The sequence below is a fragment of the Borostomias antarcticus genome, assembly GCF_949987555.1.
Source record: "Borostomias antarcticus genome assembly, chromosome: 2".
NCBI classification, from domain to species: Eukaryota; Metazoa; Chordata; class Actinopteri; order Stomiiformes; family Stomiidae; genus Borostomias; species Borostomias antarcticus.
Window position 1 is genome coordinate 35,465,791 of NC_140235.1, and position 19,366 is coordinate 35,485,156.

The 19,366-nt window shown below is 50.6% G+C and overlaps 1 protein-coding gene across 3 annotated transcripts in view; it reads left to right on the plus strand.

Annotated features, from left to right (window-relative positions):
• rxraa (retinoid X receptor, alpha a) overlaps positions 1 to 19,366 on the plus strand; it is a 98,617-nt gene that overhangs the window by 73,828 nt on the left and 5,423 nt on the right. For all 3 annotated transcript variants that reach the window (XM_084451899.1, XM_084451897.1, XM_084451898.1), the window contains exons 4-7: positions 9,319 to 9,469; positions 10,282 to 10,461; positions 13,333 to 13,502; positions 18,593 to 18,722. In XM_084451899.1, the coding sequence (XP_084308025.1) occupies positions 9,319 to 9,469; positions 10,282 to 10,461; positions 13,333 to 13,502; positions 18,593 to 18,722 (631 nt within the window). The remainder of the gene's footprint in view (positions 1 to 9,318; positions 9,470 to 10,281; positions 10,462 to 13,332; positions 13,503 to 18,592; positions 18,723 to 19,366) is intronic.

Genomic DNA, 19,366 nt, shown 5'->3' on the forward strand with positions numbered 1-19,366 from the left:
ACACAGGGGTTTGATTTCACAGATCTCCAGAGCCGGCAGCCACCCTAATTGAAATGCCTCGGGGGGCAAGTATTTATTTTAAACCCGAAATAAAGCCTTGGGGGCTGCACACACACACACACACACACACACACACACTCACTCACACACTCACTCACACACACACACACACACACACACACACATATCGTTCACCACATGTGCTGCGCTAACACCTCTCAACACACCCCTCCGCCTTTGTGCTTTCACATAGGAAGTTGATCTAACTGCTACTACGCCAGAAATGAATATGTACCCTCTCTCTCTCTCACACACACACACACACACACACACACACACACACACACACACACCCCTACACACACACACGCACACACACACACGGCCTCCAATACCTTAATGTCTCTATAAGTAAAAACTTTAGGAAGTTGACCTAACTGCTGCTACATCAGAAATGAATATGTACCCTCTCCTACAATGCACCCACACACACACACACACACACACACGTTCATGTCTCTATAAGTAAAAACAGCTCTTGCGAACAGAAATGTGCATCGCAATAAAACAAACCGAAAAGGTATTTTCCCAGCGCGCTGTAAAGAGGCCAGGGTTAGTCTGTCCGGTCCAGGAGGGGATGCAGCAGGCGAGCGGCGGCCTCCACACACACATCTCATACTCCGCTTTAACGAGGAGAAAGGTCTGCTTTTGTTATTTCACGTTCAGATGTGATCCTGAGGTTTTCACCGAGAGGGAACCCAGAGAACAGAAAGTCATGCACCAGATCATGTTTCCCACCAATTATCATGTTTTGTGTGTGTGTGTGTGTGTTTTACAGCGCGGGGTTTTAACCCCGTAGCTGCCGCGTTTAGTCCCGTCCACCCAGGTGGACGTATCTCACCTGCGTCATTTCCCGACCGGAACGCCGCCGTCGGCGTCCCTCGCTCCTCGTTTGACGTTGGACAGCGCGTTGTCGTCTGGCGCGGAGCAGAGCCATTTCATTCCGTCTTCCAACTCAATTATCCGGCTGACCTTGTTCCAGTAAAGTAGGGGGGCGGTTTGCGTGCTGGGAGCTGCGCGGTCCTCGGCGGTGGCCTGCTCTGCGTCAGGGCAGTAGACCTCTCTGTGAGGAGACTTTATTTTATTTTTTATTTTATTTTTTATTTAGAGACTTGTCCTCTCATCTGTCAGCCCAGCCCAGAGTTATGAAATTGCAACCCTCTTTGCAGAAAACATACTTTTTCATCCAAGATTATTATTATTGTTATCATGGATTCTGGATATTGAGTTAGTGTTTAATTCTCGTTTTTGGCTGGCTACTGCTTTTCATCTGTGTGAGTACAGTATGTTACTGCTACTGCTGTTCATCTGTGTGAGTACAGTATGTTACTGCTACTGCTGTACATCTGTGTGAGTACAGTATGTTACTGCTACTGCTGTTCATCTGTGTGAGTACAGTATGTTACTGCTACTGCTGTTCATCTGTGCGAGTACAGTATGTTACTGCTACTGCTGTTCATCTGTGTGAGTACAGTATGTTACTGCTACTGCTGTAGATCTGTGTGAGTACAGTATGTTACTGCTACTGCTGTTCATCTGTGTGAGTACAGTATGTTACTGCTACTGCTGTAGATCTGTGTGAGTACAGTATGTTACTGCTACTGCTGTAGATCTGTGTGAGTACAGTATGTTACTGCTACTGCTGTTCATCTGTGTGAGTACAGTATGTTACTGCTACTGCTGTAGATCTGTGTGAGTACAGTATGTTACTGCTACTGCTGTTCATCTGTGTGAGTACAGTATGTTACTGCTACTGCTGTACATCTGTGTGAGTACAGTATGTTACTGCTACTGCTGTTCATCTGTGTGAGTACAGTATGTTACTGCTACTGCTGGTTACGACTACTGTAAGTCGTACGGCTCGTGGTTGGTTGCTGATATGTTGCTAGGGGGTTGGTTGTTGGTTATCATTGCTGAATCACTTGATGATCAGCTGGTGGACATCATGGGGATAGGATGTGTGTGATCATTGAGAGAAAAAGAGAGAGAGAGAGAAAGAGAGAGAGAAAGAGAGATCATTTAACAAGGGCACTGAGAAGGGCTGGGAAGAAGGGGAGAGAACTGGAGAGAGAACGAGAAAAGATAGAGAGAGAGAGAGAGGTGTGACAAGAGTGTCACTCTGGCGTCGTGAAAGCTGTCCAATCAGAGTGTGACTCCGGCGTCGTGAAAGCTGTCCAATCAGAGTGTGACTCCGGCGTCGTGAAAGCTGTCCAATCAGAGCGTGACTCTGGTGTCGTGAAAGCTGTCCAATCAGAGCGTGACTCTGGCGTCGTGAAAGCTGTCCAATCAGAGCGTGACTCTGGCGTCGTGAAAGCTGTCCAATCAGAGCGTGACTCTGGCGTCGTGAAAGCGGTCCAATCAGAGCGTGACTCCGGCGTCGTGAAAGCTGTCCAATCAGAGCGTGACTCCGGCGTCGTGAAAGCTGTCCAATCAGAGCGTGACTCTGGCGTCGTGAAAGCTGTCCAATCAGAGCGTGACTCCAGCGTCGTGAAAGCTGTCCAATCAGCAGGCTGCGCCGCGCCCACTGGAGGAGCACATGTTTGCTATAACAACACACATCTGATAGCTGCACGATGCCCGACCATAAACACGTCAACTCTCTCTCTCTCTCTCTGCTTCACTCCGCCTATAGACTTCAATATCACCTTTTGACACACACACATTTCCTGTCAAAATGCAGCCGCTGGCGGCGGAGGAGTCGATTGGGCGCGGCGTGACCCCTGACACCGGAGCGCTCCAGAGCCGCGGAGAGAGCGCCGTTTAGTCCACGTTCTGTCCAGCGAGGGCGAGGAGGGTTCTCCTCGAGGAATGAGCGCCCGCCGAATGCCAGGCCCCAGACCTAGGTGGTGAGGGGGGGGATCTGTGATCTACTCGCCATGGCTAATTCCCTTTTTTGTGGGGGGGGGCTGAAGGCATGCTTACGTCGGGGGGGTTGAGCGCTAACGACACCGTTAGCGTCATGATCCAGGCGGGAGAAGACGGGGGCAGGCTAGCCATCTGTTGCCCAGAGTCGGTGGTGCGCGAACGGGTACGGCGCTGCCGGCGGGTCCCGGCGTGCTGCTGGTTGTAGCCTAGCGGGGCTAGCGGGCGTCCGGCTGCGTCCTCGGCCTTCCCCTTCACCCTCGCTAATCAGCTGACATGGATGACCGCTCTGCCGTCTGGGCCTGTGGCGACTGACCGGGTAGTGTAGTCTAGGTGTGTGTGTGTTGTGTGTGTGTGTGTGTGTGTGTGTGTGTGTGTGTGTGTTGCGTGTGTGCATGCACATGTTCACGCACGTGTGGGTGCAGGTGTGTGTGTGTGTGTGTGTGTGTGTGTGTGTGTGTGTGTATAGACAGGTGTCCTTTAGATTGTTAACACCGCAGTAATTGATCCCAAAGGGTGACTTACAGCAAACATTCCCTAAATGTCTCAGGGGAGCAGGTCCATTAGCCCTCCTCCTGTGAAACCCTGGAACCCGACACCTCAATCTGTTCCCCCCTCAATCTGTTGATACTTGTCAAGATTAGCCATAGGGGCTCCTGCACCCCACGGAGGGCGCTGTAGAAAGTGTTCTCTGGCTGCTGTCGTTCCCCTGTCCCGTGGAGAGAGAATCAAGATAAGGGGGAATTTTTTTTTAGCAGGAAGTGTCACGCAGTGTTGGAGGTCAAAGGTGACGTGGAGGTTATCAGGCGGTTGGGTCAGAGAGGTCAAAGGTGACGTGGCGGGGATCAGGCGGTTAGGTCGGACAGATCTCTCTCCACACCTCTGGGCCTGCGGTCTCTCTCAGCAGGAGGTCTTTCTCAACGTCCGCCTCCTGCGTTTCCACAAAGCTGCGCAGTTTTAACGTTCTGACGTTCTAACCTTGAAATTCATTAAATCATTTAAATGATTAATTTAGTGAGGACTCCATTGGGAATATTTTTCCAAAGGGGAAAAATTGAGGATTTAACAGAACATTCTGTTCCCACCAATGGGTTTACACACAGCTATTAAGATTCATGTCCAACACATACAATGGAGGTGTTATTATTCATTTATTTTTATTTGACCTTTATTCCTCCAGGGGAACCCATTGAGACCAAGTCTCATTTTCAGTGGTGCCCTGGCTGCCAAGCAATACAAAAACATCATACATCAATACCAAATTAATACAAAAACAGGCAACCCTTTATATTAAGGTGTTAGTTAATAGGTAATACGGTACTTATAATATGTTTATTAACAGTTATTATAACAATTATTTATAATAATGGGGTGAGTTTATACAATTCAACTGGGTTACACTCTGGATTATACACTACACATTAACTTTTATTCCTGTATTTTATTTTTCCTGCATTTCGTTTTATATGACCTTTTATGTGTTGCACTTTGTCTTGATGCTTTTAATGTCTCACGTAAAGCACTTTGAATTGCCTTGTTGCTGAAATATGCTATACAAATAAACTTACCTTGCCTTGCCTTACACTCACCCACCTAAATTCACTCCATATAATATATCTACAGTAGCTTTACGATGGCTTAACTGGTTAGAACGGTGTTTGTCCCGCGGGAGACCTGGGTTCAAATCCACCCCGTGCAATAAAATAAACAACACAGACGAGTTGAAATCGGTCAAAGTGCATAAGGGCTTATTAACCTGAATAAGACACTGTCCTCACTTAAGATCCCATACCTGCAAAGTGCATAGTAACGTGCATAATAAGTACATAAGTATGTATAAGAAACTAATATGGCTTTTATTAACGTTCTTAAGCAGTTTATGAACTGTTTATGAACTGTTAACTAACTAATACGTTTCTTATAAATATATTATCATCTAAAAATAAACATATTTTTAATTATATTATTAACACATGAATGAAGACTTATAAATGTCTTATTAACACATATTAATGTTAATACGCATCTTATAAGGACCTTATTACCTGTAAGGACCTTAAGGGCCGGCTGTGGCTCAGTGGTAGAGCGGGTCGTCCAATCATCGTAGGGCTGGCGGTTCGTCCCACCTCCTCCTGTCCACATGTCCAAGTGTCCTTGGGCGAGACACTGAACCCCAAATTGCTCCCAATGAACAGGCTGGCACCTTGCATGGCAGCTGCCGCCGTTGGTGTGTGAATGTGTGTGTGTGAATGAGAGGCCACTGTAAAGCACTTTGGATAAAAGCGCTATATAAGTGCAGTCCATTTACCATTTACCATTTCATATAAAGTGCTACCCAACAAACATCATAGACATTAAAACGGGTAAACATTACGCCAAAATTTTTTATAAACCTACACAGAACTCAACCTCAATGTTATTGAAAGAGTCATGTGAAACCTCACAACCTCCGCTCAATAAAAAGGCGCCCTTGAACTCGCGAGGACTGATGTTCCAGTGGAGGGTTGTGCTGCGCTGCATTGCGGAGAGGTGCGATGGGGATTTGACGTTTCCTTTTGAAGTGTCTTTACAAGCGAAGTGTGCTCCCAGGCTGGGTGAGACCAGCTAAGCCTATCTTAAGCAGGGCTGTTGGAAAGTCTCCCCTTTTTTCTTCCCTTGGCTTTGCTAGTCACCGGGGGCACAGCTTTCTTCCCTCCTCGCCGGCGCTGTTGTCATAGCATACTAATATTTTACATATGGCCGCCGAGTGAAATACGTCTACCAGAATGGGGTAGAGAGCGTTGTGGAGCCCGTCATCCGTCTCATCCCAAGGTTTTTGGATCAGGACTGGAGAACAAGGAGATATATTTGACAGGCCTTTATAAGGAATAAAAACGCACTATAAAAACTACCTCCTTATGTTTCATCTGAAACTGTGTTGGCGACCTCCACTCAACCGCCCTGTCCCAGAATGCCGCAGAAGCCGAGCGTTCGCGGGAGAACTGGCGTTCGTGGAAACCCGACACGCGGTCGCCGCGTACGGAGGTGTCGCCCACGGAACGGGCGCAGGGAGACGGGCGCTCGCGCAGATCAGCTGCGTTCGGAATGTGGCACCCAGGGGCGCTGTAAAGATCCGGCCGGGCCGGACGGACCAATCGAACGGCCCCGTTATGTAACGTGTGCGCTGTACACACAGATACCGTCGGCTGCTGGAACATTTCCCAGGAACTATGGACTCATGTTACCAACTCACACAGCTCTGCTGTGAACACAGTTCATACTCTGAGGTCCGCTTTCGTCTCTCTGACTTTCTAATTCCCTCTCTCTCTCTCTCCCTCTCTCTCTCTCTCTCTCTCTCACTCTCTCTCCCTCTATCTCTCTCTCCCTCTCCCTCTCTCCCTCTCTCTCCCTCTCTCTCCCTCTCTCTCTCTCTCCCTCTCTCCCTCTTTCTCTCTCTCCCTGTCTGTTTCTCTCTCTCTCTCCCTCTCTCCCTCTCTCTCCCCCTCTCTCTCTCTCTCTCTCTCTATAGAAAGGTTTTGTATGATGTGAGACTGTTCTTTCCTCCCAAAAGAAGACAGTGTTCTCTCTTCTCTTATACAGACCTGCTGAGTCTCTTATACAGACCTGCTGAGTCTCTTATACAGATCTGCTGAGTCTACCCACTTTTTGTCCCCGCCACACTCTTCCTCTTCTCTTTCTTCTCTCTCTTTCTCTCTATTTCTCTCTCTCTCTCTCTCTCTCACACACACACACACACACACACAAGCTAACCACTCTCTCTCACTCTCTCTCTCTCTCTCTCTCTCTCCCACACACACACACTCTCTTTCTCCATTCCTGTTTCTCAGCCATCTCTAGGAGCCCTATCTTTAGAGCCATGCCAGCCCTTTCTCAAGCTCATAGCTTGGAAAGTGATCATAGGATTTCCCCCCAAGGACCGCTCCACACACGCGCACCTTGCCACCCCCCTCCCCAATCCCCCCACCCCCACTGAGGGTACATGTATATGTGGAGAGGTGTGTGCATGGTATGGGGGCAGGTGTGTGTGTGTGTGTGTTAGGGGGGGGGGGGTTCTATTTCCAGGCCCAAGACTGAGCCTTTTTAATCCCCCTGCCATCCCTACACTGGGCAGGAGAGAAAGAGAGACCTCCCCCATCACACACACACACACACACACACACACACACACACACACACACACACACACACACCACAGCCCCCTTCCCAGTGTGGGGAGTCACTGTCCTCAGATTAAGTTGCAGGTTCACTGAAAATAGCTTTGGAGAGGAAGAGTGTTTTTTTTCTTCTGCCAGGCAGACAGTGAGTTTCAGAGAGACAATCCCAGCCGGGAGAGACCGCTAGCTCTGAGCGAGACTGCTAGCTCTGAGCCGTGAGGGGAGAGAGAGTTGACTTAGACGGTAAACAGTGGTAAGAGCTTAACTCGCCGCACCTGTGTGTCGATCAGCATGTCTGGTTCCGTCCGCCCCTGCAGTCATGTTTTGCGTTCGCGTGTGCCGTTCACTTTGGCGTGTTTGTTCGCGTGAGTGTGTGCACACACACACGTGGGGTTGGTGTTTCATTGTTCTCAAAGTAGTGTGTTCATAGCTAGTTGTTGTTATGGCAGAACTCGAAATGGGCTTAGTGTGCTCCATCATGTGCAGGTTTGAAGCGTTGACTTTGTACTGGACCAGGCTTCTAATGTATAGAGACTTTGAAAATGGATCTGATTTACTGCCAAGGAGATGGTGTTACACTTGCACTAACAATAGAACAGTTGTGTGTGTGTGTCAGTGTCTGTGTGTGTGTCTGTGTGTGCGTGTGTGTATGTGTGTGTGTGCGTGTCTGTGCGTGTGTGTGCGTGTCTGTGTGTGTGTATGTGTGTGTGTCTGTCTGTGTGTGTGTCAGTGTGTGTGTGTGTGCCTGTATGTGTGTGCGGTCGTATGGTTGTGTGTAAGGTATGGTCCATGTGTGCATGTGTTGAGTGGGTGGGGTGACTTTGTTTGCATGTGTGGCCTTGAGCTGTTAGGATTCCATATGTCCTAAAGTAAGGGGATATGTTTGTCTCTGTGTATATATGTACTGTATACACTTGTACAATGCACACATAATGCTCTCTGACACAGCTATGTAAACACAGCTGAAGAACGCCTAACTATCACGTTAGTTTCATCATGATGTCCTGTATACAAAAACATAGTTCTCTAATCTCCCTCTCCAAGTTTGTACAAACTCAGCCTCTAGTGGCCGATGCTATATTTGGAGCGATGTATGTAGCATATGCTGTATCAGACACAGTGTCTCTTCGCCATACTGCACATGTGAAAACACATGTCGGGCCATGTGAGCCAGGTTTCACTCTGCCTTCCCATGATGCCTCTGGCTCCGCAGTCGAGCGAGTCTCCTTCCATCGGCAACAGCCACACAATCTGAAGTGTTTTTGTTCCAGGGCCATTTCGACACGATGCTGACGCAGTAGCCATTCAGAGCTACTTGAAAGGTGTAGGTCTAGCTTCCTCGTCATGCAATTAAGTCTATTTGGGAGAACGTTTCACAAAGAGAAGGGTCTTTTCACACCTGCTCTTGCTAGTAATTCTCGAGATGGCGTATAGTCAGACTGATAAGTCTCCATCAGTCGCTGGCGCCATGGAATAGGAAAAACAGGTTGTTTGCACACCGGCGAACGTCATCAAAGCTCAGTTTCAGAGCGGGGAGAGAGCGAGCCCCGGAGTTTTTCAGGCGCTCGCCGCCGCGCTCCTGCCGTAAAAAAAACAGCGTGCTCGCGCCGTACCCCGGGCTCACGGTAGCGCCGGAAACACGGGAGTCACGCTCTCGCCGGAAACACGGGAGCTGTGCTGGCGTAGACGTTTGGCAGCCGGGGGGGGGTCGCTGAGAGCATGAATAAAGAGGGGGTGTAGAGGCGCAGGACGCAACAGCGACAGGTTTCAAACTGTAAAGAGAGCGCGAGGAGGAGGAAGAGGAGGTGGAGGAGGATGAGGAGGAGAAGAGAGTTCAGGGCTAGCGTCTTTATACATTAGCAAATCTTCCCTTAATCAAACCAACAGTGTAATGAGAAGCTCTGGTAATAATAATAATAATAATAACTTTCATTTATATAGCGCCTTTCATGAAACCCAAAGTCTCTTTACATCAGAGCAATAAACAGACAAGAGACAACAACAACAACAACAAACACCAACAACAACACCAACAACAACCAATCTAGCTGCCTGGCCTGGGTGAACAAGTGTGTTTTCAGTACACTCTACTGTAATCAACCCGGCACGGCTGACTAACTGTTAACGGTATTAAGTAACCTGTCGTGATAAGATAAGCGTTGCGTCGTAACGGCGTGTTGCCGTGCGCGAGGGCGGCGTTGTGACCCGTCTGTGTGTGCGTTTGTGTGTGCGGATGTTTCAGCTGAACTCGCCGATGAGCGCGGTCAGCAGCTCGGAGGACATCAAACCGCCGCTCGGCCTCAACGGCGTGATGAAGGTTCCCGCCCAGCCGTCCAGCATGCCGCTCTCGCTCACCAAGCACATCTGCGCCATCTGCGGGGACCGCTCTTCAGGTGAACGCTCGCACGCACACACACACGCACACACACATGCACACACATGCACACACACACAGTGGATCTGTGGTCCACTTTGACACTCGCTCATATCCTACTTAGGTCAGTGAACAGGAAGTAAGCATAAACCCCTTGAGATGCATCGTCTCGTTTTCGAGGGGGTCCTGTAGTCTCATTTAGTTTTCGAGTCATTTCCCTGTAGTTCACTGACCCCTCTATGTAGGGTCAGAACCACAACCTCTCGCCTCATCCAGAAACATCAAGCAGAAAGAATGAAACCGAATGCATAGACTTTAATACAGGCCACTCAAGAACTCATGTTGATATTTTACACACACACACAAAAAGTTGTGTCTTGGAAAGTTTCCATAAACTGGATATAGACCAAAGACTCAGAACACTGGTACTGAACGCTGTTCTGTAATCATACCCAAGGTCACTAGCTAGCATAGGGAGGAGCTACTCGACTCTCAACTCCCCCTCCCAGCTCCCAATCAATCAATCAATCAATCAATCAATCAAAGCTTTATTTGTATAGCGCATTTCATACACAGAGGTAACACAATGCGCTTAACAGAGAACAAGGGAGGTGGGCATACATCCCACCCCTACATATTCCAGAGGGAAGCAAAAAAAACAGTATCACCCGGGGGCCAGAAAAGTGAGCTGTAAAAATTCCCTGACCCCTCTCAACGAGACAATCGAGTAAGCTCCTAGAGTATGTTTGTCCAACGGCTAAGAACATTTATAGAGCAATAAATGACATTAAATGACATTACCCAACGCCTCTGTGTGTGATGCGTCCTCAGGTAAACACTACGGTGTGTACAGCTGTGAAGGATGTAAGGGTTTCTTCAAGAGGACGGTGCGTAAAGACCTGACCTACACCTGCCGCGACAACAAGGACTGTCTGATCGACAAGCGCCAGAGGAACCGCTGCCAGTACTGCCGCTACCAGAAGTGTCTGGCCATGGGCATGAAGAGAGAAGGTACAGCGCATGCCGTTGAGGACCAAAGCCCGTTTACTATCCCCCTGGCCTGCACACACACACACACACACACACACACACACACACACACACACACAGACTCGCACACACACACATTCACAGACACACACACACACACACACACAATTGCACGCGCACACACACACACACACACACACATTCAAAGACACACACACACAGACACACACACACGGACTCGCCCACACACACACGGACTCACGTGCGCACACACACAGACTTGTGCATTAACACACACACACACACAGACTCGGGAAAAACACCCACAGACTCACACACACACACAAACACACAGACTCGTGCCTAAACACACACACACACACGCAGACTCGGCCACAAACACACACGGACTCACACACACACACAAACACACAGACTCGTGCCTAAACACACACACACACACGCAGACTCCGCCACAAACACACAGACTCACACACACACACAAACACACAGACTCGTGCCTAAACATACACACACACACACTCGTCCACAAACACACACAGACTCACACACACACACACACAAACAAGCACACGCGCACACATTTCCCCTCGTAATCATTTGGACACGGCTGTGTAGTAACGGTACTCAGACCTGCTGATAACTGTTTTTGCCTCAGACCTCCACTTCAGCCTTGTTCACTGAAGGGTTTTCACAGGTGCTGGACTGGGCCTCAGCGCTCAAATCAATGAGTCACGCCGCCAGCCTGTAAACAGTCAAGTAGCCCTTTTGTGCTCCGCAAGTAATCACTCCTGCCAGGAAGCTATGGCTGGTGAATGTGTTGGGAAATGGACTTAGATGCTAATGGCTGCATCCCCAACACTGAATGTAGAGAGGGGGTAGAGGTGAGGAGGGAGGAAGAGTAGCTCTAGAGTTTTAGCTCCATAAGAGAAGAGGACATTAACACTCTTGCCCCCCCCCCCTACCCCCCCGAACTGTCACTGGTGGGTGACACAGGCCCCCCACAGCTGTGGCAGACCTGTATTTATTGATCTGGATTGATTGCTGGTTTCCTCTCCACAATCCTCAGTCCTCACATGCTGTAGGGTACAGTAGTAGGTCAACATGGACCCGGGATTGACCCAGGAAGAGCTTAAAAAGGGCAGCTGGATATACTACATACCAGGTGTGCAGATGTGTCGGAGGGAGGGAGGGAGGGAGGGAGGGAGAGAGAGAGAGAGAGAGAGAGAGATTGTACGTGTTTCAGCTGGACCCAGAACGAAAAACAAACGCAGAGAAGAGAGGGAGGGAAATCCAGAGTTTTGGATCGATACGTACGTTCAGAGGCCTTCGCTTTCCTGGGTCGATTTGTCTTGACCTCAACATGCCCCGCCCCCTCTACCCCCCCAACCACCCCCCATCACTGGGCTCAGCCCCCGTTCAAGGATATTATCTTTTACTGCGCTTCACCTCGCTCCCTCTGCTCAGCGTAAGCCCCCCGGTAGCCTGGGGGGCCGGTGAACGAGCAGGCAGCGGTAGCCCAAAAAGGCCGAGTGAATCCGCAGAAAAACAGGATTAAATGAATTTATGCTCTCCCAGTGGAGGGAGGAGGGAAATAAAGCTAACATGATTTCAGCCCCCCTCACCTCTGCCTGACTCCAGCGCAAGCATTCTGCCCTTGGGCTGACCTCCACCGCCAGACAGCAGCGACTCTAAAGTGGGGCCCCCCTCTCCCCCTCTCTCTCTCTCCGTCTCCCTCTCTCTCTCGCTCTCTCTCTCCCTCTCTCTCTCTCGCTCTCTCTCGCTCTCTCCGTCTCCCTCTCTCCGTCTCCCTCTCTCCGTCTCCCTCTCTCTCTCTCTCCCTCTCTCTCTCTCTCCCCACCCCTCCCCGCGCTAGCCTCTCCCCTTCCCAGAACCCCGCCACGCCCTCCCCGGCCCCGCCGTTCATTCGGGGAGCAGGAGGGAGAGGAGAACGTAGAACGTCTGTTTCCATGTGTTCCTGTTGGAGTGTTTGGGTTCTTCTGCTGCCCAGAGGAAGGGAGTTTTGGGAGGGAAAAAAATCAAAGACAGCGTTTAGCAAGCGCTCATCTCACAGTCTCGTATGGAAGCAAGCACACACACACACACACACACACACACACAAACATGCTTACTCGCAGTGTGGACACACACACAGGAACACATGTGTGCCAATAAATGCGTGCACATTGCACACACCAACACACACACACAAACACACACACACAGGAACGCACACAACTTCTGACGGCGGAGGTGCGGTTACTATTGCCCGGGCGACCGCGAGCCTCCATGTCTACTCAGCACACAAACCACTTCCTGTGTCTTCCCCGCCAAGCCAATCAGACGGCAGAACCAACAAGGCCCCGCTTGAAGCAGAGTCTTCCACGGTGCTATTTACCCAACAGGGAAAAAAAAGGACATTAAACAAAGTCTCCATTGATCATCATCGAGTCTTTCAAAGCCATTCCGTCACAGAATATCTGGCAAACAGGCCGGGACGTAAACGAGGAGTGACAGCCCATACATTATTTATGTGTCCATCCAGGACGTCCATGAAAGCAGCCCACTGTTTTTCATTTGACTCTACATAAATGCATGCCTCTGTGGAGTGGGATCATTGAATGCTTTCATCTTTATGTGCTGTGCATAGCGAACCTACTTGATGTTTTTATGCCCGGTGCTAACGTTGTTTTGACCCTTTTTACTGTGTTGATTGTCACTGAGCATGCGCACACACACCCACACACACACTCACGCACTCACCTACCAGCCCGCGCCGACTGAAACGAGCGCACACACGCGCGCACACACACACACACCTGACACCGCGTGAGCAGCAGTAGTGACCGGAACTAGTTTTGTTACACGCAGCCGTTCAGGAGGAGCGCCAGCGAGCCAAGGAGCGCAGCGAGAGCGAGGTGGAGTCCACCAGCAGCGTCAACGAGGACATGCCCGTGGAGAAGATCCTGGAGGCGGAGCTTGCCGTGGAGCCCAAGACCGAGACCTACATCGAGACCAACCTGGGCATGCCGTCCAACTCCGTGAGTTACCGTGGCGATCCGTCACACACACACACACACACACACACACACACACACACACACGCTGCACAAGTAGCCTGCTGGTCGTCCCCCACGTTCTCACTGCTCAACTGCAGCTCACGTTTTAGTCTCTCTACCTGCCGTCTCTTCTTCGTTTTGTCTCTCTCTGTCACACAGTCGTGGTGTAGTGTGTGGGACCGGTGAAGGTCACGCGTTGTCACATGTCGTCACCACATCTGTGTTGACCCTGTTTCCCTCTTGTCTGTCCAGCTGTGTCACGTTGCCTTCTCTCCTGTCCTGTGTGGATGTCAACCAACACAGAGATGAATGGTCAGTCCCTGCTGGTCAGGGTCCTTCTTTATCCCCGGGGCGCGCGGGCGATAGGGAGGAAATTAGATCGTCCTCTTTGTTTTCTGTCACCAGCTTCGGGTGAACCGACGCTCGGATGTTTTACAGCGTCCTGCCCCCTGCTGGTGGAGCCCGGGACTCCCGGCCGTGGCTTCATGGTTGTGTTCGTCTCTCTGAGAGGGGGGGGGGTTGGTCGGTTCTGCTGTGCGCTCCTCCTGCCCCCCCCCCCCCCCCCCCCCCCCCCCGCTGGGCCGCGAGCCGCCCTGTCCGTCCCCACCCTCTCCGCAGGGGCCGGGCCCTGTCGCTAGCGCCGAACGAAACCACCGTGGATAATGGAACTTTCCGGACGTTCCCGGAAAAAGCCTCCCACAAAGCTCTGGCTTGTGAGGGGGAGAGGGAGGGGGGGAGGGAAGGAGAGGGGGGGGATGGAGGAGAGTGAGTGAGTGTGAGGGAGAAAGAGAGAGTGAGTGAGTGAGTGAGTGAGAGAAAACGAGAGAGCGAGAGGGACAGAGAGAAGGAGTGTGTGTGTGTGTGTGTGTGTGTGTGTGTGTGTGTGTGTGTGTGAGAGTGCTTCTTCTGGGACCTGTCTGCTCCGGGGGAGAAACGTTGTGTGAAGGGAAGGTAGGAGGAGGGATGGCTGTTATGTGAGTAAATGGGGTCTATTTTTGGGCAGATGGAAATGTAGGAGATGAGCGCTGACGTCGGGAGGGTGGGGGGGGAGTGGGGGGGGGGTCACAGGGGAGCGGCGGCGGCTCTGACACACACAGTAAAGCACTCTGTCTGGGTCGGGCCGGGCCCTGTCTGCTCCGTCTGTCCGCCTGCCTGCCTGTCACCAACAGGGGGCGCTCACCAAGACAGCAGGGGCATTAGATACCACTGTACACCATGATGTTGGTATGGCTTTGAGGTCAGTCAGTCAGACAGACAGACAGTCAATCAGACAGACAGACAGACAGTCAGTTAGCTGCTATGATATTAGCCCCTTGAAATATTTTGTTGCATTTAAATGTGGCTGGCATTTTCTGTTCACTAGTCCATTTTGATTTGATGAACCAAATAATCCCAGTGACCTGGGTTAAAGACCAGACGAGGGGTTCAGTCTCTGCCGATGATACGTTTCTATTATCGCGTCACATGCTTGAGTGTTCCATTTGTCCTCCCTCCCCGGTACAGTATTGGAATGTAAGACCTCATAGTGGGACAGTCCTGCCTGTTAGAACCGCCCCCCCCGCCCCCCTGGCCTGTCTCCCCCCTGGGGGGGGGGCAGCTTTGGCAATCACTGCCCCGTAAAATAATTAATCACAGGGTTGGGGCCTGTGAGTGCACATCATGAATGGGAGACCGCCACAGTCTAATGGCTGGGGTTTGGCCAAGCTCAATAACACGTGTTTATCTCATAGTGACCTAGAACAGGAGTTAAACAGGCGTTAGTAACGTCAGAGAAGGGAACGCCTTCTTTCAAGGAGAGAGCAGGAAGGAGCGCCCGATCGTTCCGTCACACCGGGATCTCTCCCGCCCTGGCTCGTTTGTCTGTTTCTCTCTCTCTTTCTCTCTCTCTCTCTTTCCCCTCTCTCTCTCCCTCTCACTCGCTCTCTCTTTATTCTTGTGGGGAGTCTTATTTACCCTCCTGAGCTGGAAGCTTGTGTTCGTTTGTGTGTGTCACTTTTCAGTAAGTAAGTAACTGAAAGGCATGGCAGAGCGATTGGGAGGAGGTTGGTGAATCCGTCAGAATCCAGAGCATCTGTATAAACCGCTCGATGCTCGTACAGCACCCCGTTCCTCTCTGTTGTCACAGCACCGTACGCTAGAGTGGTTTAAGCAGAGTATAAAACATTTAAAAGCCAGTCTTCATCTCCTCTCCGCCAGCGATAAAAATTTGATAGGACAGCGTGTGAGCCTGGCGGTTCTGAAGCCGCCTGGGACGAGGATCCGCCGTGAGACATCCAGACCTCAGCCTTTGATTTGGGGTTGAAACCGAAGGCGCCGTGGTTTGCGGTGGGCCAGCGTTGCGACGCGTCCCTAAACCGGCTCGCGTGAGCCCCCAAACCCTCTCTGCTCCCCGGGTATTCAGAACAAATCACCTGACCTCTCTCTATCCTCCCAATTAAGGATACCTCTCTCCCTCCCTCTCCTACATCTCTCTCTCTCTCCCTCTCTCTCTCTCTCTCTCTCTCTCTCTCTCCCCCCTCTCTCTCTCTCCCTCTCTCTCTCTCTCTCCCCCCCCCTCTCTCTCTCTCTCTCTCCCTCTCTCTCTCTCTATCTCTCTCCCCCCCCCCCCCTCTATCTCTCTCTCTCCCCCCCCCCCCCCTCTCTCTCTCTCTCTCTCCCCCCCCCCCCTCCTCTCTCTCTCTCTCTCTCTCTTCCAGACCAGATACTCTGTCAGCTCTGGAAGGTCCCTGTTGGCCAGAGTGACAGAGTGGATAGAGTAGACAGACCACAGATGAATACCACTTTACACCCCTCCTCTCTCAGGTCAGGAGACTCCCAACACTCATCCCAACGGGTGTTAAGTGACATTAGGCACCTGACGGTAAGGATGTTGTAGCGACGCATGTCGGAGCTCCTCACCGTCGTCTTCATCAGTACAAGGAGTGAAACCAGGTCAGCATAAACACAGCTAAGAGAGCCCATGCAGCATTCATGAGCCATGTCTAACGAGAACTCTGGGAGTTGTATTCTTTCAAGGGGGCTTGGCAGAGTGGCTCCTCGTTGTTGTCGTTCTTTGTTTGGGCTGCGGCCGCCTTTGGAATGAATTAGCCGATTCTGTTTGTTGTTCGGTGAAATGCAGCCGAAAAACCGCGTCTCCCACGAGATCAGATGATGAAATATTTATAAGATGCTCCTTCTTTTTTTCTTCTTCACAACCCCGCCCGCCCGCCGCCCCCTCCTCCATGAAGACAAATACTTTCAGTTTTCAAAACAATGCCGGCTTTATGTCTGGTTAACTGTTTTATATTTCTAGAGCTCGCGTCTGGCGATCTTGGCAGCCGGGGAGAGTTTCCCGCGGTCGGGCGGGGCCGGGGGAGAGCTGGAGAGAGCGGTCTCAGGCCCGTGTGATTGGTGGAATGAGTTGAGCTCTTCTTCTGCTAATCTTCTTCAGAGAGGTGCGGTTGATGTTTGGATCCTCTGAGCTTTCGGGATCGATCTGAGGGCTTTGCGAAGAGAGGGAGGAATTGTGGAAAAAGTTTCTCTCGATGCTGTTGTCATTTTAGAAGTTCACACACACACACACACACACACACCGTCTCTACCCGGTAGGAATTTATGCCCATCAGTCACTTAGCTCTATCCTCTGAAGTCCCCCGATAGACATGACTTGGATTTGGACTCCAAGAGATTTTAATTAATACATTTTTGATTGACAGCGTTGATAAGGACCTTGTTTTTGTTTTTACTTCCTTGGATATGTGTTTATTGGATACGAGTCTGTCGAACAACCGTTTGCTCTTGAATGCTCAATGTTTCCCTGCAGGCTGAGGAATGTTTTCATTAGGATCGTTCGTGGCACTTTAGGTTGTTTGCCCTTGTCAACACAATACCATTTGTTCATCTTGAGTTTCTGTCTTCCTCTCCTATTATACCATTTTATCCTATAATTCCATTTTATTCATGCTTATAAAGGCGCAGGACGCTCTTCGGACACAAAGGCTACGCTTTCAAGCTTCAACTCAGACGTCCGCTTCATTCTGTGCTGTGGACTTTTCAAGGTGGTTAACTGGCCTCAGAGAAGCACTCGATGCTGCTTATCACTGGCAGCTTAGGGCGGACAACCTGCGCTATTTAGATGGTTCATAAAAATTAAAAAAAATCTTTATTTGAGAAAAGCAGGATAATTCAGTGCAAAAAAACAAGTAAAAAGAGATTCCTTTCCCATTTTCTGAAAAGTCCAGAAGTGTGCGATGTTTGCCACCCAGACGTACAAAATCAATGAGCGAGTAATCACTGTCCATTCAATCGTCATCGATCGTGAGCATGTCGTATCTGTCTTCCAGAATACGATTGAACATTAGGACTCAATATCAAAAGTGTCAGAGATAAATAAAATCCAGTGAGTCTCCTATACGCACATCCAGTTGAAACCTTGCTTGGAATAATTATGATCAAAAAGCAAACTATTTACATGAACCTTATGAGGCCCACCTACTGCTGCTGTCATGGGTATTTAGACGGTTCAAACCCGCCCATTCTTAACCCTCTATGTTTCCTAGCCGTGTGTGTTAGTTGCTGCCTCTCTAGTTCTGTGAAGGCTCCAGCAGGCTTTGTGTTGGTAGAAGGGTCCCAGAGGAGAGACTCGCTCGGAGAGACTCATTTTTCAGCTGCAGCTCTCCACAGGTATTTCCTCCGCGGGCTGGGGCAGAATCACTGTTTGTTTTGCCTTCCTGCTCGCTGCTCCTCGGGGGAGACTATTCACAGGCTACTGTGTGTGTGTGTGTGTGTGTGTGTGTGTGCGTGTGTGTGTGTGTGTGTGTGTGTGTGTGTGTGTGTGTGTGTGTGTGTGTGTGCGTGCGTGCGCGCGTGTGTGTCTGACAGCTTTATTATCTGATGGAGAGGTCTATCTCCACATGACGGCCGACCGCTTCAGGCACATGCAAGACACACATGAAGCCAACGCTCACTCAGCACACACTCGTACGAACACACACATACACAACCGTAACACGACGACGCATTCCTACCAGCCGCTCTGTTACTAGCTCTGAGAAGTTGTTTTTTGATCACAAGTCTCCCATGTGTCTCTGCAGCCCAACGATCCGGTGACCAACATCTGCCAAGCGGCCGACAAGCAGCTGTTCACCCTGGTGGAGTGGGCCAAGAGGATCCCCCACTTCTCAGAGCTGCCCCTCGACGATCAGGTCATCCTACTGCGGGCGGGTCAGTCCACACACGCCGCCATCTAACTCTCACAACTACCCATAGTGCTTTTCCCTACGGGCAGGTCAGCGCAACGTTAGCGGCTACGGTATTTTCCTGTAACCGCCCCTCGGGGATCAATAAACTTCTACCTACATACCTTCCTCTCACGACGTGAAAGGCAAGAGAGCTGATAGATATAAGATATGGCGGGAGTGAAAGAACTGGCACTTTCTATATTACGCAATACCGTATATACGATCGTGTTTTTTTTTAAGGAGGCTTTTGGTCTTCGTCGCCCTGGCTGTTTTCCAGCGCATTCCAGAGTACACCCTTAAAATCCTGCGCTGTAAAATTCTCATCACGGCCATAAACATGCCTCCGCCATCTTCAGCGCCCCGCATATACATTACGCAGAGACGGAGAGTCTTCTGAGAAACGACTCCTCCTGAGTACTCCTCTTCCCATCTTCTGCTCAGGTTTCTATAAATAACCCCTTTAGTTCTGCTGTCTCACAGATGAAAGCCCCCCCCCCCCCCCCCCCGGACCCCTCGGTACTCCCGTCTCAACTCTGGGGAGGAGAGGGGCCTTGTTGCTGGGCAGAACAGTTAAAGGAGCCCTGTCGCTCGGCGGCCCCCCGGCGCGTCCACGGCGTTCCCCGTGTC